General features: G+C 46.3%; 1 protein-coding gene across 1 annotated transcript; it reads right to left on the bottom strand.

The window, feature by feature from the left end:
- Positions 1-977: 977 nt before the first annotated feature.
- Positions 978-15894, bottom strand: Vdac2 (voltage dependent anion channel 2). Its single transcript, XM_038310229.1, has 10 exons — positions 15589-15894; positions 15341-15399; positions 14343-14411; positions 13369-13418; positions 9255-9407; positions 9105-9157; positions 7322-7549; positions 5334-5484; positions 2882-2939; positions 978-1512 (listed from the first exon to the last, which is right to left on the bottom strand). The coding sequence occupies exons 2-10, from the start codon at positions 15372-15374 to the stop codon at positions 1421-1423; spliced, it is 888 nt and encodes a 295-aa protein (XP_038166157.1). The 5' UTR covers positions 15375-15399; positions 15589-15894; the 3' UTR covers positions 978-1420.
- Between the last annotated feature and the right edge of the window lie 7152 nt (positions 15895-23046).

Raw genomic sequence — 23046 nt, 5'->3', positions numbered from 1 at the left:
CAGTCCACTTTGGGTACCCACATTGTGTACACACACTAGCCCACAGAACCACCAGGTGAACTCCCAAATGCAGCATGAAATGCACTTGTTAGGTAAGGGGTGCTAGGCCACCCAAGGGGTGAGCACTGCTTTCATGTTAGTTTGGGTAACTTTCATAGTTCCTTCTTACCAAGCAATGGATCCAGACTCAAATTTCAACCTGTTGCCTTCCAAAGAGATAGGTGCTTGGGGACAGAACCTTTCAAGAATCAGTCTTGATTCACATGGCCACGCCACCCCACCCCCGCCAATCCCTTAGGACATACAGTGGCGCTGGAAGGCAACCCTCTCAGGCCCCATTTGGCAAGGCAAAGTTCTATATTCTAGTCCTTTTCCTAGAGGTTCTCCACATGCACCATTTCTAGGGGAAGTCCTAAGTACTCCAAAGCTTCAACTGAACTCTAAGCTCTTCATCTGTGATTCTCCCTCTCAACCTTTGATGGACCTCCTCCCCAGGGAAGCTTGTGCTTTTCAAATCATTGGGTCCTACAGATCACCCAAACGATGGCGAAAGGGGTTCTCTGCTTTTCAGTGTTTATCTGGAAAGAGCGCTGACTTCCTGCTGGTGCCCACTTCCTCCTCTCCCAGCCCTCTCGTCCCTCACTGCTCTTCCACACCTACCTAGGACTTCCTCCAGTGTCTATAGCTGGGGCTCAGGGGATGGCATGCCTGTTTAACCATTCAGCACCACTGCTGCATCATGCATGGGTTAACAGTGATTCACTCTAATTGTGCACAAACTTAGAAACTGAAGAATGCTAAAGTATGTATCCTCTGATTTTATTGTAGTCTCAAAGACCTCGTGGAATTATGCTAAGGAGACAGGAATTTGGTTGCACAGACTTAGGTAAAGAGCAAACTGCTCACCAGAAGAAAGTATTAGCCAAGGTTAGACCCTGGCTGGCCAATCTGTAACTGCACATACGTGGAGTCATTAGTTATGTACACTTGTTTATTCATAATTTGTCATGTTTGGGGATTATCAAAGTAATTCTAATGATGGCTGAATATAACAAAAGAAAATCTTTTACCTCAGCTTAAAACATCCACTGATCCATCTCATTCAGTACAATAGTCAATGTTAAAAGAACATAAAACAAACATGCACACCATGGCACGGTTTTCATAAACGTCTATTTCATCACTGGTGGGTAGGACATTTAACAGTAAATACATTTAAATAATGTATGGTGGCTGCACGACCGCAGCACTGATAACCAGCCAACAGGAAACTGTCTAAATATTTAAAATACAGCTCTTGTTTAATCATCCTTTGATTTGATCACCTTCTGGGGGGAAGGGGCGGAGCCTGCTGGTCACATGGAAATATATTAAGGCCAAATCTTCTGATATCCGTTCCCAGAGGTTTCTTTCAACTGGATTAAGCCTCCAGTTCCAAGGCAAGCCCAAGTTTGTGGCCTCCAGCATTAAAGCTCTTCCCATCTACCAGAGCAGACAGTGTAAGCTTCACACCTGTAAACAAAGCAAACCACCATGATGGCCCTGACAACCACTCAACCCTCCACACACACACACACACACCCCCGCCTACTTCCTAAGCCCACAGCTACCATACTAATCCCAAAGGCACTGGATGAACCATGAATACTAGCAATTATGGGAAATGTACACCTGAGACCTCAAAAGGTCGGTAATAAGTTCAAAGCGTTCTAAGCCAAAATCATGGTCACTATACTACCCAGACTAGACACCTCTGCAAAAACCAGATTGTAACTGAATCCTAAAGAGAGCTCTGGGGCGAGTGGGAAGCACACATTAGCTAGGTAGGTAATGCTGATGTAAGAAGGGTGCCAGGTATGTCAGCAGGAACTGGTTGTTAGTGCCCACTACAAATGTTGGGCTGCTTTGAGACCTTATTGGTCAACTGCTCTAAGCGCTCCAGAGCTCTCCACCTCAGACCCACTGAGTGACAATCTGCCTGCATATGACCCAGAAGCTGCTCTGGAATCCCCTGTGCCTCAAGGGGATGCAGAGACAGACCAGCCAAAGCACCAAGTAAACTCTGGTCCAAGACACCATTTAGACACTGGGAAAACTACACAATGGGTCAGATGGTCAGGAGTGGGCTCTATAGAATGAGGAAGGCAGCTGTGCTTATTCAGGCCGCCTCCTCACTATACAGAGCAAGGGGGAGACAAGCTGCAACTTCCCAGGAGGGGAGTGTCAACCCACTATAGGCTTGAAAGGTTTACAAAACAATAAACTAAAAAAAATTAATTTTAGGCAGGGGTGATGGCACACACCTTTAATCCCAGCACTAGGGAGGCAGAGGCAGGCGGATCTGAGTTCGAGGCCAGCCTGGTCTACAGAGATGAGTTCCAGGACAACCAAAGATACACAGAGAAACCCTGTCTAGAAAAATAGGAAGGAAGAGCCGGGCGGCGGTGGCGCACGCCTTTAATCCCAGCACTCGGGAGGCAGAGGCAGGCGGATCTCTGAGTTCGAGGCCAGCCTGGTCTACAGAGCTAGTTCCAAGACAGGCTCTAGAAACTACAGGGAAACCCTGTCTCGAAAAACCAAAAAAAAAAAAAAAAAAAAAAAAAAATAGGAAGGAAGGAAGGAAGGAAGGAAGGAAGGAAGGAAGGAAGAAGTCGGGGGAGGGAGGGATTGATTAATTTTGATAGAAGAGGTCCTGGGTTCAATTCCCAGCACCCACATGGTGGCTCACAACTGTCTGTATCTGTTGTCCCATGGGATCCAATGCCCGTTTCTAGTGTGGACATTCAAGCAGGCAGAGCACCCAGACACTTAAAACGAATGAATCTTATTTAAAAGGGGAGGGAGGTTGTAAAAACAATCCTACTTTATTAACAATACTTACCAGGCCTCAGAGTCTGAGTATAACCCACTCCAATTAAACTAGAGTTGTTGACCTTTGCCTAGAAAAAAAGAAAAACATTTCTGAAGGGAGCAAAGCTCTTGGGTATTCCCCATCATGGAACTATAGAGCCCAGGGCTTTAACTCAATGGGATACTAAAATTTAGTATCGTGAATTAAGCAAACACCAAGTGCAACTTAAAATTAGACATTAACTCAAAGCCAAATTGTCATTAGGGTCCAACAACACATTTTACACCCCTTGGGATGTATACGGAGACCCCTATTATCCACACAATAGAAAGACCACTCAAAAAGTCACCTTGTGGAGTCTATCTGTGACAAAAGCTACTACGTGGCTGATGACGCCTACCAGGCCCACTAGAGGCGAAAGCCATCTGTGGAATGTACATGAGGAATTTATAAGCTGTGGCTTTCCACACATCACCACTCCCAGGGTTCTTCCTCAGATCCCAAAGCTTAATCCCTTCTTCACACTCTTAACTCTCAGCTGCTGGATTTGGGCTATAACTAGTTGGGGCCTCATGAGGCTCCAATGGGGAAGTTTACCAATTCCTTATATGCCCTGACAATCTAGGATTTAGGTCACAGACTTCAAGGGTTGACAGGAATGCTGGAGAGCAAATATGCTAAGCAGCAGCTCCTCCAAGCACAAGTCTCCACTACCCCAGCTAGATGCTCACACACGTCCAATCCTTCCACACTGCATCCTAATGCTGTTACCTGCAGATGTGATGGTACTATACAGGACACATGCAGCCTGGAGACCAGGACAGATACACCTGTAACTTACTGCCAATTCCAGAGCCTAGACAGACAACTGGGCTCTTCAGTATCCTGGGAGCTACAAAATAAAGCTAACATCTTGCTGCGAGCACAACAGATCTGGAATGACTGACTCTTCTTGTGATGTATAAAATCAAAACGCAATCAGATAAAGCCTATGCGTTCAGGCTGCTCCACTGGGCCATCAACAGCTCTACTTGATGGGAAACGCTGTCATGATTCCACAATGACTGGCAGCAGTCACTCAATGACACCTAGATCCCAAGCCACCTTTTCCCATGGACACTATTAGCAGAAAGGGGTTTCTACCACGGACATCTAATCTGTTATGGTGCCACAAGCACACATCTGAAGAACAGCAATGTGAGAGAGGACGGTGTGCTGAGCAGAGTGCTTTACTGGTGTAGTCAGACACAGCGGGAGTCGTAAATGTGTCACTGACTTATCAAAGGGAGAAGCATTCTGGGTATTTTTCACTTTACACTGTGTCTGATCATAAATGTTTTATCATAAAGCAAAGATGGGACTAAAACATACCTGCTTAAGGTATTGAAACACAAGCCCTCGTGGATCAAGAGTAGTTTATGTAATAGCAGTAACTCTCCTGGACTGTTAACTCCCTGTCATCCCTAGTCCAGACAGTCCAGACAGTCCCTGACACCCAGTATCACTGCTGATCTGCCAGGAATGGAAGTCAATCCCCTACCCTCACAGCACACGCACTTCTACCCAAGCCACTATGTTTGACTAAAGACGTAAACAAAGAAAGAGCCAAGAATCAGACAAGAGTGGCCAACCATCTTGCTCTGGCCTTAGAAGAGGGGGGGTTGTAGGTTCTGGAAGTGCAGGTTCTTAGGCCAACAGTCCCAGGAAGATGTTCTGCTCACCCAGACAGGCACTGGTCCAGTCCTGGCTTTCCTCCCCATCCCCACCACCAGCAACACTAATATTAAATCCTTTCTCTTGCCAAAGTCTAGTCTCTTTCTTAAGTGACCTTTCAGACCAAATCTGACTTCATAAACCACAAAAAAAGATGAAATCAAAAATACTATTATTATTCCCCAACACAAGTACAAACAACCCAGGACCCAGACATGGGTACCTGGAGCTCAGCCAGGCTGGGGGCTCAGGGTGTTGGCAACACTAACCCAGCATCTCAGACTCGAGTCAGCGTCTGACTGTCTTAGTTTGCTTGTCTGCTGCGGTGGAGACACCGTGACCAGGGTGAGTTATAAAGAGAGCATTTAATCTGGGGCTCCTGGTTTCAGAGAGTCCACGACCATCACAATGGGAAGCTGGGCAGCAGGCAGGCAGGCACAAGCAGAAAAAGTTAACAGGGAATGACTGGGCTTTTGAAGCCTCAAAACCTGCCCCAAGTGACACACTTCAACAAGGTTACACCTGGTAATCTGTCCCACCAAGCATTCAAATCTATTACCATATGGAGGCCATTCTCATCCAAATCACCAGTGAGCTAGAAAATCAAACCTCTATCCCAATTTTCACAGGAAAAGCAGCATTCCAACTCTAATCTCAGTACATGTGTCAACATGGGACTGTGTGACTCCCAGGTAAGCTTTCCACAGCATCCAACATACCCAGAGTAATTCCCACACAAAACCCCATTCTGAGCTGAAGAAGTACTCACAGAAATGGAAGCAGTAGGATCCAACTGGTATTTAGCTGCAATGCCAAAACGAGTGCAGTTGGTACCTGAAGTCCAAGCAAGGTTTACCGAGGTATCGAAATCCTCGCACACTTTCTGATAAATTGATCCTCCAAATTCTGTCCCATTATTGCTACAAGATATTTTGAATTAGAATCTAGAATAGATAATGTAACCGTTTCTAAGGCACAGGGTAATACTGTAGCATTCATGTTAATATAAACGACTACTAGCACTGAGCAGGTGGCCTAGTGGTAGGAGGCTTGCCTAGTATGCAAGAGCTGGTCTTTAAGGTTCTACTGAAAACTTCAAAGTCCTTTCTGGTTTGGTTGAGACAGATGAGTCTTACTCTGTAGCCCAGGCAAGATTCACAGCAATCCTTCTGCCCCAGTCTCATGTTTTTAATGATTTATTTTATTTTATGTATACTGGTGTTCTACCTGCATATACGTCTGTATAGCGGTGACTGATCCCCTGGAACTGGAGTAACCAACAGTTGTGAGCTGCCATGTGGGTTCTGGGGATTGAACCTGGGTCCTCTGGAAGAGTAGCCAGTGCTCTTTTAACTGCTGTGGCATCACTCCAGCCCAGCCTCATGTTTTGTTTGGTTTGGTTTTTTGAGACAGGGTTTCTCTGTAGCTTTGGAGCCTATCCTGGAACTCATTCTGTAGAGCAGGCTGGCTTCAAACTCACAGAGATCTTCTGCCTCTATTTCCTAAACGCTAGGATTGAGGTGTGCAGCACACACACAGAGCAGAGGGTTAGGAGCAATGACAGAGTATTGCCTAGCATGGATGAATCCCTGTATTCAACTCCCAGCGGTACCACACACATACACATGCACCCACACAAAAATGTTCACCAAAACAAAGTGTATATATCAAGGTAGTAAATTTCAGGCTAGGCAGAGCTGAGATTACACTGTGTAAAAATATGTCACTGTGACTGATTTAATAAAAAGCTAAACAGCCAACAGCAAGGAAGGAGGTTTAGGTGGAAATTCTGGACAGGGGAACTCTGGAAGAAAGGAGGGGGGGGGGTCACCAACCAGATGCAGAGGGAACAAACATAGAAGTAAAACCACATGACAGCTTGTAGGTTAATAGAAATGTGTTAAGTTACAAGAACTAGTTAGAAACAAGCCTAAGCTAAGACCAAGCTTTCAAAATTAATAAGAAGTCTTCATGCAATATTTGAGAGTAGCTGATGGGACTAGGACCAGAGAGAGACAGACAGGTGGCTTACTGGGTCTTAAGGCCCTTGCCACCAAGCCTAAGGACTTGAGTTCAATTCCTGGGACATTCAGTTTTCCAGTTAACCTCCATTTTTATGTTCTAACAAAACAAATGAATAAATTTTTAAAAATTTTAAAATTTTATGTCTAGCTGGTAGGATTATGGGAAATGGGGTTTTTTTTGTACTTCTGTTATTTACCAATATACTGTTTTATGAGGAAAAAAGTTAAGTCCTTTTCTATGTAATCTAACTTGAGTTAGGTATAAAAAAAAAACACACCATTTTTTTCTTTTTTCTTTATTGAGAAAGGTGCTCACTATGTAGTTCTGGCTAGCCTAGAACTCACTATGTACACTAAGATGGCTCAATCTCAGGAAGATACAGCCGCTTCTCCCTCCCAAATTAAAAATGTAAAGCACCACATGTTCGTAGATGCTAAAATAATCCTATCAAACCAGGACCCCACCCATCCTAGGTCATCGTTGTCAGAGACAGCAGCACTGGGAGCAGTCTGTCAAAGTCCAGCCTCCCCCACCCGGCCTAAAGATAAAAAGCATCTCAAGCCTCAGGGACATCTCAAGCCTCGGGGACATCAAATCAAGCTGGCACTCTCAGTGTCTACGTGCTCTGAGGAGCACCTAAAACTACCCCATGTCAGATACTCTCTAAATTAAAAACAGATCAAAAGAAATGACATCCCACAGCATCCTGAGAGCCTATAAAGGAATACTCACACATTAGTATGTAGCTGGAAGTCCCCAGTCCTGTAGCCCACTGCAAAGTTACTCCTTGTCAGCTTTGACTTGGCACTGTCAAAGGTCATCTGGTACCCAGCAAGCCAGCCCTCATAACCAAAGACAGCTGAGCCATGGATCGCTGGTCCAGCAAAATCAAAGTCAACATCACAGCCAAGGTTTATACATTCCCTCTTGTAAGCAGACTTGATTTTACCACTTTTCTTCCTGAAAAAAAGGAAAGACTAGTTTCAAAATGATGCTAGTGACAGATATTTATATACCGAACTCTACAAGGGGTGGGGGCATGAAAGATTTAAATAAACTGCAGTATGAAAATTTCAGGATTAAAAACAACCAAATAAATTAAACCCACAGGGTGACAGGGAGGAGTTTTGTAAAGCTACCAGTCATAAACGCTAAGAAGCAACTAGCACTGCCACAGTGAAGAGGCCGATTTCTGGAGCGAGCCCAGTGCCGAGCAGCGCCCACAGCAGCAGTGAATGACTGAAGTGAAGCTGCTTCTCTCCGGAGAACAAGAGTGCTTCAAGTTCAAAGCACTTCATGACAATGTGAACACTCACCCTGTGTTCATGACAATGTGAACACTCACCCTGTGTTCATGACAATGTGAACGCTCACCCTGTGTTCATGACAATGTGAACGCTCACCCTGTGTTCATGACAATGTGAACACTCACCCTGTGTTCATGACAATGTGAACGCTCACCCTGTGTTCATGACAATGTGAACGCTCACCCTGTGTTCATGACAATGTAAACGCTCACCCTGTGTTCATGACAATGTGAACGCTCACCCTGTGTTCATGACAATGTGAACGCTCACCCTGTGTTCATGACAATGTGAACGCTCACCCTGTGTTCATGACAATGTGAACGCTCACCCTGTGTTCATGACAATGTGAACGCTCACCCTGTGTTCATGACAATGTGAACGCTCACCCTGTGTTCATGACAATGTGAACGCTCACCCTGTGTTCATGACAATGTGAACGCTCACCCTGTGTTCATGACAATGTGAACGCTCACCCTGTGTTCATGACAATGTGAACGCTCACCCTGTGTTCATGACAATGTGAACGCTCACCCTGTGTTCATGACAATGTGAACGCTCACCCTGTGTTCATGACAATGTGAACGCTCACCCTGTGTTCATGACAATGTGAACGCTCACCCTGTGTTCATGACAATGTGAACGCTCACCCTGTGTTCATGACAATGTGAACGCTCACCCTGTGTTCATGACGATGTGAACGCTCACCCTGTGTTCATGACGATGTGAACGCTCACCCTGTGTTCATGGCGATGTAAACGCTCACCCTGTGTTCATGACAATGTGAACGCTCACCCTGTGTTCATGACAATGTGAACGCTCACCCTGTGTTCATGACAATGTGAACACTCACCCTGTGTTCATGACAATGTGAACGCTCACCCTGTGTTCATGACAATGTAAACGCTCACCCTGTGTTCATGACAATGTGAACGCTCACCCTGTGTTCATGACAATGTGAACACTCACCCTGTGTTCATGACAATGTAAACGCTCACCCTGTGTTCATGACAATGTGAACGCTCACCCTGTGTTCATGACAATGTGAACACTCACCCTGTGTTCATGACAATGTGAACACTCACCCTGTGTTCATGACAATGTAAACGCTCACCCTGTGTTCATGACAATGTGAACGCTCACCCTGTGTTCATGACAATGTAAACGCTCACCCTGTGTTCAAAGCACTTCATGACAATGTAAACACTCACCCTGTGTTCGGTGAAAAGGTAGTATCAAATGTCAGCTTCAAACCTTGACAGATCTATTTTAGGAGAAAAAGAGCTTATGAGAATTTATATTTAGCTTTATTTCCTTTTTGAAATACAAAAATACACAAAAGCAAGTTTGTGAAACACTACCTGGTCTTCAATCGCAATCTCTGTCCCCAGAGTGTTATCGGTGTTCCATTTCTCTGTGAAAGTCAGACCATACTCACACCATTTGTATTTGGTCTCCAAGGTCCCACTAACTTTACCAGTATCCGTGTTAGATGACCCAGATGTTGAAAATTCCTAACAAGACAATAAACAATCTCATGAACCCTCCTTCTCCTAAGCCTTGAAGAAACCACTGCCTAATTTATAGAACATTCTATCTTTATCCTATGCTACTTCCACAGCAAACCCAACAGTGAAGAATTACCTCCGACCGACTGACGCCACTACAATGCCAGCTAACGTTTCTAACTAGTCAATAAAGATCACGTATTCAGGGCTGCTGAGATGCTCACTGGATAGAAAGGCTTACTGTCAAGCCTGATGACTTAACTTCGATCTCTAAAGCCTACACGGCAGGAAGAGAGGACAGAGTCCTGCAAGTTGTCCTCTAACCTCCACCCACATGACCCATGTATGCCTGCACATACACATAATCCACACACAAAATGTGAAAAATTTTAAGTAAAATTTAAATTCAACAATCCAAATAGTCTATTTCTTTTTTCCTTTTTAAAGAATTGTTTTTAATTTGCATATATGTGCATATGAAGTACAGATGCCACGAAGGCCAGAGGAATCTGATTTCCCTAAAACTCAAGTCACAGGTAGGTGGGAGCCACCATGTGGGTGCTTGGAAATGAAGTAGGGTCTTCTGCAAGGGCACCACCCCCTCTTAACTGCTAAACCATCTCTCCAGTACCCATATTTTAGAAATGAGTCTTCACCAGGTTTCATGCCTTTCCAAACAACTTTCAAACCATCTTTTTACTGTTTTTTTTGTTGTGGTTTGTCTCACTATGTGGCCCTGGATGTCCTAGAACTCGCTTTGTAGACCAGGCTGGCCTAATCTACCTGCCTCTGCTTCCCTAGTGGTGGGATTAAATGTGTACACCACCACACCTCACCCAACTCACCATATTTCCATGGGGCCAGATGGATGGCTAAGTAGTTAAGAGCACCTGTTGCTCTCACAGAGGACCCAGGTTTGATTCCTAGCACGGACAGGCAGCTAAATCTATAACTCGAGTCCAGAGTATCTACCGCCTCTGTGGGTACTGCACACACTTGGTGCAGATACACAGGCAGTCAAAAGATAACCATACAAATAAAATAAATTCTTTTTAAAGTGGAGTGGGGAGCTTCTTGATTTTTATCACACATATAAACTATGTATGTAGTAAGCAAAAAAGAAAACAAAAACAAAACAAGCAAACAAACAAAAAACAGGAACTAATCTAAAGTATCATAAAAAGCTTAGCCTCAGAACTGGAAAAATGGCCAGTAAGTAAGCACACTTCTTGCAGAAGACCCAAATTCAGTCCCCAGCATCCACATGACAAATCACAATCACCTGTATCTCCAGTTCCAAGAAACCTGACACCACAGGCACACAGAAGACATAAAGGCAAAGACTCATACATGTAAAATAAATTTTAAAAAAAAGCTTTTCATTAAAAATCTTTTAAAAAACAGTTTTAATCGGGGGTTTGTGTAGAACACACCTGCCAATCCCTTGTTGCATACCAAGTGAAAGGGAAACACAGGGAGGCTGTATCTCAGGATTTTCTAAGCGACCTAAGGATCTGTCTTTACCAAGCATCACACCTGAGTGAACGGCCCAAGGAGAAATATAACCTTTCAGCAGTCTGTCGAAGTTCTAACTTCCAGTTCCTATATCAGTGTTGCTACATCCTAGTCACTGGAAGGCTGTTTTATTAATTATTATTTTCAAATATTTATTTAGCTTTATTTTATGTGCATTTGGTATGAAGGCATCAGATTCCTTGGAAGTGGAGTAACATACAGACAGTTGTGAGCTGTCATGTGGGTGCTGGGAATTGGACCTGGGTTCTCTGAGCAGCCAGTGCTCTTAACCACTGAGCCATCTCTTCAGCCTCTTAAATTTTGTTTTAAGTTTATCAGAAATTGTGATACCTGTAGAGTTAAGAAATATTAGAAACTGCCAGGTGGTGTTGCACACCTTTAATGCCAGCACTGGGGAGGCAGAGGCAGGTGGATCTCTGTGAAGTTGAGGCCAGCCTGGTCTACAGAGCAAGTGCCAGGCAGGCTCCAAAGCTACAAAAAAAAACCCCTGTCTTGAAAAACCAAAACCAAATAAACTAAACTGCACCGGGTTATATTAGGAAAGAACATTTGATATAAAGTCAGGAGTCCTAGTCTGGGATGAGGTGTCACTGGCTAACTGAGAAGCACCGAGGAAAACCCTTAATTAACTGTGGAGGTCTGCCTTCTCAACCATAACAGCACAGCCTGCTGTGGGATGATCCAACAGAGCTGACAAAAGAGAAAGCTTTGTAGCTTCGCATGCACATCACACAACGGGATAACATTAAATGCATGTGAAGCACGTTCTTCCAGCAAACAACTGAAATGGAAATGGATACGGGCAGCAGTTGTTTTCGTTGTGGCTGTTTCCCTGAGACAGGGTTTCTCAGCTTTTAATCCCTCATGACAATGATTAATGGCCCAAGCTCCACCAACTGGACCAGTCTAATGTGTGCCAATGAATGCTCAGGAAACTAAGTCAACATCAACCTGTGGCACAACGGGGCCAGATGAAACCAACAATAAAGCAGCTCACTCCATCACTGCGAACTTAGCTTTACAGTTTGGGTAGACTGACATCTCTGCAGTTCAATAAAGAAAATGGCTTTAATAGAATTTAATTTTGAGTAGGTTTGTATATTACAGCACCAATACTATCCAATTTTACTCAGAAAGTATAAACAAAACATACCCTCGCCAGGCAGTGGTGGCACACTCTAATCCCAGCACTCAGGAGGCAGAGGCAGGCGAATCTCTGCGAGTTCGAGGCCAGCCTGGTCTACAAGAGCTAGTTCCAGGACAGGCTCCAAAACTACAAAGAAACCCTGTCTTGAAAAAAACAAAACAAAACAATACCTTCTTAGATCCAATTCCTAGATATCCTTCAAAATCTTAGACTTACTTTTAATAACTTTCCCTAACCGTGTTTTACAATAAACATTTCCTTTTCAACAAGAATCTTGGCTTATAAATCTAGTGCTTGATACAATTCTCTGAATACTCTCAGCTTAAAGCTTGTCTACCAACTAGAGGGGGTGTTTGTTTGTCTTGCAGCACCGGCCCTCAGGCACTGCCTTACACCCCCACCTGAAAGTTTTAAAGAATGGTGTTTATTTTATGGTAATGTAACATGCACAAACATTTAAAACCCAGTAGGCTGAACATAAAGATTAATAATAGAGATGCAAGGCCCTGGGTTCAATCTCCAGCAACAGTAGAAAATATTTACTGTCAGCTAATTAATATTCTATAGCCTCTTATCCCAGCTAAGTTAGTCACTCAACCATCACTAAACATTTAGACTTCTTTGCAAACTAAGGAAAGCACAGGACAGGACAAATGTAAGACCCCATAAATAAAACAGGTCTGAGCTTTAAGAAACCCCACCAGGAACAACTTTAATAGACAGCAGTTATATACAGAAAAGTATGCACTATCAACAGTGCCCCATAAACATAGTTTAGCATATACACAACACATCCTTCTCCAAATTTCAAAACAAAAACCTTTCGAGGAAAAAAAAAGCACACAATACTTTTACTTTATCCCTTTCTTGACAGCTGGGAGGGATTAACACGTTAAGTGATATTCAAGTTAGGATAGACATATGTAGACATCTCTATGGATAACTGATAGAATATAGCCATTATATTAAATCATCAGTGTGGTCAAAACGCCAGTTACTATTAAGCCCAGAACTATGAGGAGAAAGGGTTACAAGCCTCTGGCCTTCAAGTTTGTAATCTACCTAAATTTCCCAACTTCTTTGTACAATCATAGTAATACATATGTAGAGAGGATATAAGAAAACATGAAAATCAGAAATCATATCCAAAGCCAATAAATCAGATTACATGTAAATCACTCCAAAAAAAAAAAAAAATAACCTCTGCGTTCCTAAGGCAAAATAGCTGCAGACATTTACAGGATTAGAAATTAAAAGGCCCATGAGAACTCCGTAGTCACTTACCACACCACTGCACGACTTTGTTTTCACATCCAGCTTTACCAACCCAAAGCCTTCAAAAAACAGAGAGCACAGGTTTGACTCTTCTGCAGGTGTGCACCCATCATTCACATTACATTCCAAACAATCCCAGGGCCCAGGGACACAAGCAAGCACCAGTGCACAGCGCGGAAAGGAACACCTAAAAAGCCACCAGTTCTACAACGGAGGCTGGTAGGTAACTGGCTCCACCCCTGACACACCCTTTTCAAGCATTTTTTAAATGTTAGATAAGAAAGTCACTTCCTCAGAATACCCTATTGTTTAGGGCTACATATTAAGGACCTTTATCCCAAAGGAGTGGGAGAAAGGTGTGTCTCCAAGATCTCAAACTCACTCTAAAAAGCCCACAACCCCTTAAGGCTTCAGTCCTCCCAGGAGTCACAAACACAAAATGAAAACACTAAGTCAGGGCCGCTCTGCTCAACCAAGGCCTGAGCTGTCACTAAAGAGAATAAAAGTACAAGCCTTTTTGCCGGGTGGTGGGGACACACCCTTTAATCCTAGCACTTGGGGGCAGAGGCAGGTGGATCCCTGTGAGTTCAAGACCCAGCCTGGTCTACAAAGTGAGTTCCAGGACAGCTAGGGCTACACAGAGGAAACCCTATCTCAAAAAACACAGAACAAAAAAGTACAAGTTTTTCCCTTAAAAGGTTAGAATTCGTAAACTTCGACCTGAAGCTGAAAAACCGGGGTGCAGCGTAGCAGTCTTTAACACAAAATGCACCTGGCATGCAGCGTAGCAGTCTATAACACAAAATACATCTGGCAAAAAGCATTAACCCATCAGGATATCCAGTCTGGAAAAACAAAGTCAATTTCCTGAAGGGATCCAAGCACACATTTTCTCTCTTAAACTAAAATCATCCAGAGATGAGGCGTGGCAAAAAAAAAAAAAAAAAAAAAAAAAAAAAAAAGTTAAAATCAAAAGTCCTTACCATATCCTTTGTTGAAAGTATCTCTGGCAGCTTTGCCAAGGTCAGCATAGGATGGAGGGATACACATTGCTGGGGAAAAGAAACGTTCTACAGTTAATGTGACTGGATTATGATTGGACTATGACCAATACATCGAAGCAGACTAATGGGAACTATGTTTTTGACGCCTCCAGAACCACGACAAAATTGACTCTAAATAGCCATCCGTAACAAGTTTACTCCTAAAAGCTACGTGGTAATATAAACTTGGGCAGTTCTACCAGACTGTTCTAATAGGGTAGGGGGTAGCCTATCTAATTCCTGAACAATGTAACCAGTCCCACAACGCTAGTACATGTATACACACTTGCCCGAATTCAAGGGGATTGACTGATTTAACTGAGATTAAAAACTAAAACTTAGACATTTTCCCTAGCAAATCCCTTGGTATGTCTTCCAAGAACAAAACCAACATTGAGGCACGGAGGCGGAAACAACATCTTGAGACATAGGGGGTAAAATACAACCATCTATGTTTCAGTCAAGTATCTACGGCAACTAAATATCAAGTAGCACTTTGAACACATTAATATGACTCCCAAGTACTCCGCCAATGCAGGGAGGCTTAAGGGCACGGAATCTGAGCTCCCGCAGCTCATTCATTCTAAAGAGCACATCCACGCCCTTAGGAACACGAGTAATGACCTTGTAGTGCACCGCTCTCTGCAGGCCGGAGAACTACTTCCTCCTGCAAAGTGACTGATCTAATTCTCCAGAGTGGAATTCAACAACTAGTAGTTTCTCTTTTGCTTTCGGATTTGTAAATGACACATCCAATAGCAGAGGGTGGGTACGGCTAAGAACCAACGCCCAGCGCGCGAGCCCCCATCTGCAAACAGCCCAGCACCGTGTCCGTCAGCAGAATCCTTGCAGGCATGTGGATCGCGGAGGGACCGGCTGTGGTTTCCCAAAGGGGGACACGGGAGCCCCACCGCCGACATATCTATTGATCTACTTACGCCGTGGGCATGTCCGTACACAACAGTCCGCCATAGCGAAGCCGCGGGAAAAAGGAGATCTGTAGTAGGGACAAGAAGTGCGGTCAGGGGACGATCAAAGGGCCCACAGGGGATCTCAGACAGAAGGGCAAGGGGCCGGGGGCTGGGGCCGGTGCGGCCATCTTAGGGGAGCAGGGCTGTCCCGAGTCCGCTCAGGCGGCCCGCTCGGCCAAGGCCCCGGGCTCGGCGTGAAGCGGACGACGTAGTACCTGCGGGTGTCCTGAGGGGCGCTGCCGCCGCCGCTCCGCTCGCAGCTAAGGCCGCTCCGCTATCTGGCGATTGCGCTGCAGCCAACGCGGCTGGAGGGCGAAGTGAAGGAGACACCGTTGCGCCCCGCCGCAAGCTTGGCCTCCCCCAGCCAGGACCCCGCCGCCGCCGCCCGGGCTGTCCGCTGCGCTTGTCCTTGCCGCGCCGCCCGCCGCCCACTCCCACCTGCTCCGGAGGGGCCACGGGGGTTGAGGGCACGACGATCCCCCGGGGGGAGCTGTCTCGGACCGTCCGGCTGGGACCGGGCGAGAAAGAGCTGGCGGGCCACGGGTCAGGCAATGTACAGGGCAGCCCCAGAGGCGAGGGCCGGGAACGGCGGAGGCGGCGCAACGGCACCCGCGCGGCCAGGATGGGCGAGGCCACGCGCGTCGCGACGGGGCGGGGCGCCGCAGCACGTAGAGTCACGTGCACCCCCTCCACCTCCGGGCTGAGGGTCCTAACAAGGAAGAGTGCAGGCGGTCACCGCCCGATCCGGACTTGAGAGCTGGGGAGGTCGAAGTGAGGTGTGCTGCGCCATCTGCAGCTTCCATGCCCTTCTTACATGAGTTCAGTGCCCACTGCAATGTCATCTTCTGGTGGGACTGCGCTCCCGAGGAACCAATTTGAGCCAGTTTCAGTGGGCTCTGCTCTGAGAGCCTCACGGTTGCGCTCCTGCAGCCTCCTTCCTACTCATGCATGGGATGGCTTCACACACGTGCAGAAGCCATGCTCCATCCAGTAGGGAAATAAGCTTCCCCTGGTTGAGATGCCTGGAGAGCTAGGGGTTGAACTGTAAGGTTCGTGTTTGCCAGGCATTAGAATGCTGCTCTCAAATTCTCTAGATGTGCAAGGAGAGTGGGGGAGCAGCCAGTCCTGGTTCTTGGGAAGCAGAGAGATTGCTGCCAGTTTGAGACTAAGCTACAGCATGAGATAAATAGGAGGAAGAAGAAATGTGCGAGCTAATGGAGATAGGAACAGGGCCTTGGGAGAGGGCTCAGCGGGTAAGGACCTGAGCTCCCATCCCCAGTCCCCACATTAAAATCCAGTAATAGCCCCAGAACCAGCAACAAGTGGGTCACTGAGGCTCTCTGCCAACTGCTCAGCAAACAGCATGGTCTAAGTTCTGGAAAAGATTCGGCCTCAAGGGAGTAAGGGGAAGAGCAATAGAGACTACCAGAAGTCCTTTTCTCTCCTCGGGCATAAGCGTGCATACCTGTACCCACACAGACACCCATACAAATTAGACATGGAGACAACTGAGGCTTCAATTCAATAAAACTCAAGTAATTTAGCCAGTGAACCTGTTTCCTCATCTCTAAGGTGTGTGCAAGTGGGTCTACATATGGGGGGTGGAGGGGCGGGTTCTCTTGGCCTGAAGACGCCACCCCTTCTAGGAATGGGCACAATCCTAGAAGATTGGAGTGGGATCTATACTACGGAAGTGGATGGGAACCCCTTTGCTTAGGCCTGGGGAAAATGAGGTGTTGAAGACTTAGAGGGAGAAAGGGGTTGCCAAGCGGTGGTGGCGCACGCCTTTAATCCCAGCACTCGGGAGGCAGGAGCAGGCGGATCTCTGTGAGTTTGAGGCCAGCCTGGTCTACAAAGTGAGTTCCAGGACAGGCTCCAAGGCTACAGCGAAACCTTGTCTGAACAAAACAAAAGGGGGGAGGGGGAGAATGAGCGGGATACAGAGAACCAGAGAGCACGAGGCTCACTGTGAGCTCACTGTGAAGTCCGCCGGTAGAATGAGACAAGGGCATTGGTGTGGGCTGCACTGCACAAAACAGTGGAACTGGCACGTGTTGTTGGCTGGGATGCTGGAGTCACCGGGGTGTTAAAGGATAGACAGTGGGGAGGACAACTCTGAGTCAGGTGCCAAAGTTCACCCTGACTAAGGAGTGCTCGGCAAACGGGTCATAAAGGACGGCAGGACTTGGGGTATGGTCCCCTAGAAAGGTACTGTATGGTGCGTGCCTCTCTGCTACCCCATCTCTCTGTACTCTTTAAATCTCCTAGGGTACCCCATAAAGAGTACAGAGAGATGGGGTGGCAGCGACGCCAGAATAGGAGCTGAAACCAGGAAGGGGGGCACACAGGGTGGAGAGCTAGGGAGGGCAGAAATGCACACAGGGACTTGTATTTGGGTATACTTGGGGAGGTTAGTGCCTGCAGCCAGCCGTGAAGGATATCCTGAAATGAACTGGTCTCCGAAGTTAAGCCAGTACATGTAATAACTGCTCCTATTGTGCATGAAGAACAGTGTGCGTGGGTCTGGGGTCCACAACCTCAGGGTGCCATTTTTAGGCATACTATGGCATGAAAAAGTGATCTAGACACTCGTGCGCCAGACGCAGGGAAAGACGAGCATTCTTCAGTTTTCCAGATCACAATAGAACTGGGCCTTCTCTAGCTCAGTCTAGTTTGTGATCATTAGGGCAGACAGTGGATTTACAGCTTAAACAGGACCCAAAGTGCAAACTTCACATAGCTGCTCCCAATTCAGAAGCAAGGTTGGTACAGAGACTGATGTGCAAGGACTTTGTTATTCATGTCTAGCCAGAGACTCGGACCGCTGGCAAATGTTATTGTTTTAATTTGTTGTTTGTTGTTGTTTTGTTTTTTTGATACAGGTTTTTCTCTGTGTAGCCCTAACCTCTAACTCAGAGATCCACCTCTGCTGGGTGCTGGAATTAAAGGTGTGTGCCACTGCTGTTCAGCTTCATTTGCTAATTTTAACAAATTTAATTTTGTATTTTTGATATGTATGAGTGTTTTACCTGAATGTGTACCATGTTACTGTCAGGTGCACTCAGAGGCCAGAAGAGGTCATCAGATTCCCTGGAACTGGAGTTACACATGTGAGCCACCATGTGGGTGCCGGGAACCAAACCCCAGCTTCTTTCTTCAAGAACAGTAGTTGTTCTTAAGCCCTGACTGAGCAAGCTCAGCCAGGTACTGGTGGTGCACACCCTTAATCCCATCACTTGGGAGGCAGAGGCAGGCATATCTCTGTGATTTTGAGGCCAACCTGGTCTACAAAGTGAGTTCCAAGACAGCTAAGAATGTTACACAGAGAAACCTTGTCTTGAAAAACAAAAAACAAAACAAAAATTACCTGTATCACTTTTTTGTTTTGTTTTGGTTTGGTTTTTGAGACAGGGCTTCTCTGTAGCCTTGGCTGTCCTGGAACTGATCCATAGACCAGGCTGGCCTCGACCTCAAAGAGATCCTCTGGCTTCTGCTTTCCAAGTGCTGGTACTGAAGGTGTGCGCCACCACATCCAGCTACCCCTCCCCTCCCCCCTCCCCCCCCCCCCCCCCCCCCCCCCCCCCCCCCCCCGCTTTCTCTCTGAGAGAGACTGAAACAAAACAAAGAAAAAGCCAACTGCTTTAGGCCTGTGTGGCTTTTGTCCACGGCCTTATAGCTGCCTCCCTAACTTAAGTTTTGGGTAAGAGCCTCTACAGTTACTAAATAGGGGATCAGGAGCTGGCTTTATGGGGTCACTGCTGAGACTGTCTTATGACTTGTACCCCACGCCTTTCTGTATCTGCTGTGTGGCTGCCCTGTGTCTCTGGAGTTGGTGTGGGAGGCAGTGGAAGGAAGATGAGGGAAAATTCTGGGCCCCAGGAAGTCACAAGGGCAGTTTGGCAGGCTGCCTGGACACTCCATACAGAACTAAACAGCAGAGGAAGCAGAGGGACAATGGGCCATTATTTCTCGCTCTGGGAGGTTGGTCAGCTTGGTACAGGGTGACCTGCTATCCCTCCCACTAGCCTGCCCTGGGCTGTGGTTGAGATCCACACCCTCTGTCTGGAGAAGGGGTGGAGGGCTGTAAGGACGGACAGGAGTGACTCAGAGGGCCTCCCTCTTCTCCAGTCTGCAAGACACACCACTGCCGATGAACACAGCCAGGCACAGGGCGCTGCCTCAGAACTTCACCACGAAGCAATCCACAGACCAGCTGAGTGCAGGCTATAGGCCTCCATGACATAGCCCAAACCTGACGTCCTAAACCAGCACAGCCTTGCTGAAAGCTAAACCCACAAGGAATTAGTAGAATTATCACACACAAAAAGAACTGATATTGGATGGATTTGGTAATCGATGAGTTACCCCAGCATTGATCCACTTCTTTAAGCAGAAACTTCTCAGAACCCTGCTACTCTCTATGATAAATAAGAGAAAGCAACACAACCCTGGATTTCTTGAGAAGGTTCTGGAGAGCCCGAGTGCCACAGAAAGTATGTCAATCTGAAATAGCACCCCCAACATAGCAGCTCTGAAATGTGACCAGCTCTGGGTCTATCACAGTAACCATGAAGACACACGGTTTAGCTCTCCTGTGGTGAGGTGCAGGACCAGGAACTGCCCATCAGGACCCACTGAGAGTCACAGAACTGCTCCCAGCTGACGAGCAAGTAGGATGGAGGAGCGTCAATTAGAATGGCCCATCTTGCAATGCACAAGACTTGTTAAAAGAGGCCTACCTTGGCTTGATGGTGCTTTCTCCCAGTCGGCTCCTCTTAGGACTGTATCTTCGTGGACCATGATCTGAAGCCTCTCCCTTCCTCCATTGTTCTCGATGTCATTCCTTCAACATACTTCTTCTTAATAATATCTTATTATTACTTGGGGGCACGCGCCATGGAGCATCTTTGGAGCTCGGTCAGAGGACAACTTGTGGACTTCTCTCTTTCCACCTTGATGTGGGTCCCAGGGTCGAACTCAGGCAAGGCCCTTTACCCGCTGAGCCACAGCGTACCTCTGGTGTATCCATCTAACCCCGCATTGGCATCGACTGTTAGAAGGACCTGCGCTAATCCACCTGTCTCAGGTGTACTTATATAGTCTCACAAGATCCAGCTCTTCCTGGAGGCTCTGGCCACTTTGAAGGACCTTTGTTTCTTCTGATCTGCACTCTGAGGTCTCCTCATGCAGAGGAGAAGCCCACAGACCCTGAAAGATCCTAATGCCCAAGGAAGCTCCTTGGTTGGTTGCATAGTGCAGGGTTGCTGTGACATTCTTGTGACACCTGTAAGGACTAACTGAAATGTCAGAGCTCTGGGTGTGCAGCAAGTACTCAAAGAACAGAACCACCAGGCTTGCTTACAGCTCCGGGTGGGTTTTTTCCACTCATCAGACTACACTCCTGAGAGCGGTGAGTGCAAACTTCATCTTCTTCAACTCCCCTGAGGGCATGAGGTAAAGGCATCACTCATGGTGTGTAAACAAACAGGTGGTGTGGGGGCAGAACCATGCTGAGTCTCCCATAGTTCAGGGAATTATAAGCATGGTTGGCTCTTCATAGCCATCAGTTTCACATCTGTGGATTCAAACCATATGTTGAAAATTAAAATACTGAAAAACCAACAATTGTAGAGATCAACCATAATACTGTAGGGCCCAGCAGGTGAGGACGGCCCAGAAGGTGAGGGCACTTGTTGCCAAGACTGACAATCTAAATTCAATCCCTGAGCCTCACATGCTGCAAAGAGAGAAAAGACTCTTACAAGATGGCCTCTGACCTCCACATGTAAGCCACAGTATGAACACACACATAAATTAATGTAGCTTTGGATTAGTGTTTAAAAGGAAAACCACAAGCCGGGCAGTGGTGGCACACACCTTTAATCCCAGCACTCGGGGGCAGAGGCAGACGGATCTCTGTGAATTTGGGGTCAGCATGGGCTATACACTGAGAAACAACAACAACAAAAAAAAAACCAGATATACTCTGTGCTCCTTCATTGACATAAGTTTCTTTAAACCCTACAAACCTTGCAAGGACTATTTTAGCAGTGAAATCCTTAGCTCAGAGGGAAAAAAAATGTCCTTAGCTAGGCAAAAAAAAAAAAAAAAAAAAAAAAAAAAAAAAAAAAAAGTGTGAACTGAGGGTCAAAATTAAGACATTGAGAATATGGACTTTCTTGCAAAGTCAAAAGTCTGCCTTTTGGCCACTGGTGAGATTGCTGTTCTTCCAGAAGACCCAGGTTCAAGTCCCAGCACCCACATGGCAGCTCACAGCTGTCTGTAGCTCCAGTTCCAGGGACTCTGACACCTTTACACCAATGCACATAAAATAAAATAATTAAAAAAAAGAATCTGCATTTCTGTTTCATTCAGGACCTCGGGCTACCTTGGTTTAGGAGTTTTCTGTCTCAGTAGCCCAAACCATAATGGTGCTACCAAAATTCCTGTGTTTTCTACCTGTGTACCCAGCTGTGCCTCAGCCTCTAGAGAGGCTCCATGAAGGATTTAAACCTATTTCAGGACTTAATCCTCTGCTGGGAGGAGAAGATACCTCCAAGATTATTCTTGAAGCTACACCTCCAAGGAAATTATATCTATCAAAGTGTGGAAAAAGGGGGGCTGAGTTAAGTGCAGCTCAGCCTGTGTTCAGTTTCTGGCTTTCTCCCACCCCCAACACACACACACACACACACACAGAGAGAGAGAGAGAGAGAGAGAGAGAGAGAGAGAGAGAGAGAGAGAGAGAGAGAGAGAGAGAGAGGGAGGGAGGGAGGGAGGGAGGGAGGGAGGGGGGGGGGGGGGGAGGGGAGGGGAGGGGAGGGGAGGGGAGGGGAGGGGAGGGGAGGGGAGGGGAGGGGAGAGGAGAGGAGCGGAGAGGAGAACACCTCCTGATTGGGAACCTAGCCCTCTCTGCTTAGTAGACAAGTATGTTGTTTGTAGCCAGGTCTCCCACCCCAGAGCCTCCTTCCATCTGTCAGGTGAGCCTCTGTGGCAGTCATTTCAAAGTTTATATGCTTGTACTCTACTATGTGCTTGGGGGCCTTTGTTTTGATAGCAGGCAGGAAGACACTCATGTGGTCCCAGTTCAGTCAATGTGTACTGGAAACGCTCTCCCCTTCCAAAGGGCTCCCATTTTCTCTGAGTTCCAGCAAGCGTCTGAGACAAGCTACAAAACGAATCAGTGCTTTTCTGCGGTGAGCAGAACTGCAAATTCAGTTAATTCAAGTTAATGAGGGCCAGTTGATGAGACTGATTTGTCTGCATCTAAGACACAAGAAAAAGACATTCACTTTATTACCACCCGGAATGTTGTGGAGCTTTGCTAATAAGCTGCTCCTTTGTGTAGGTCTTGAGAATCTGTTTTGATAGATGAGAATGTTTCCTAAGTCAACTCATCCATTGTTCCCACAGAGCAAGACTACTTGTTAAGACTGAAATGGCTGTTGTTGTTTATTTCACAGTATTTTAGCTAACTTTGTGTTTGTAATTGGTATAAAGTATCCAACTGTCATTATTTGTAAATTAGTGAAGTCCCAGACAATGCTTCAGTGGTCTCTTAGTGCAACATCAAGGATCATGTGAGTCTGGGGGCATGGTACAATGGTATAGTGCTTGCCCCAGAACACTAAAAAAAAGTTATATTCTCTCTGAAGGCTTTTCCACAGGCTCTC

This window comes from Arvicola amphibius, chromosome 13, assembly GCF_903992535.2.
Source record: "Arvicola amphibius chromosome 13, mArvAmp1.2, whole genome shotgun sequence".
NCBI classification, from domain to species: Eukaryota; Metazoa; Chordata; class Mammalia; order Rodentia; family Cricetidae; genus Arvicola; species Arvicola amphibius.
Note: the sequence above shows the minus strand (reverse complement) of the source record. Positions and strands in the feature narration are given on the sequence as shown.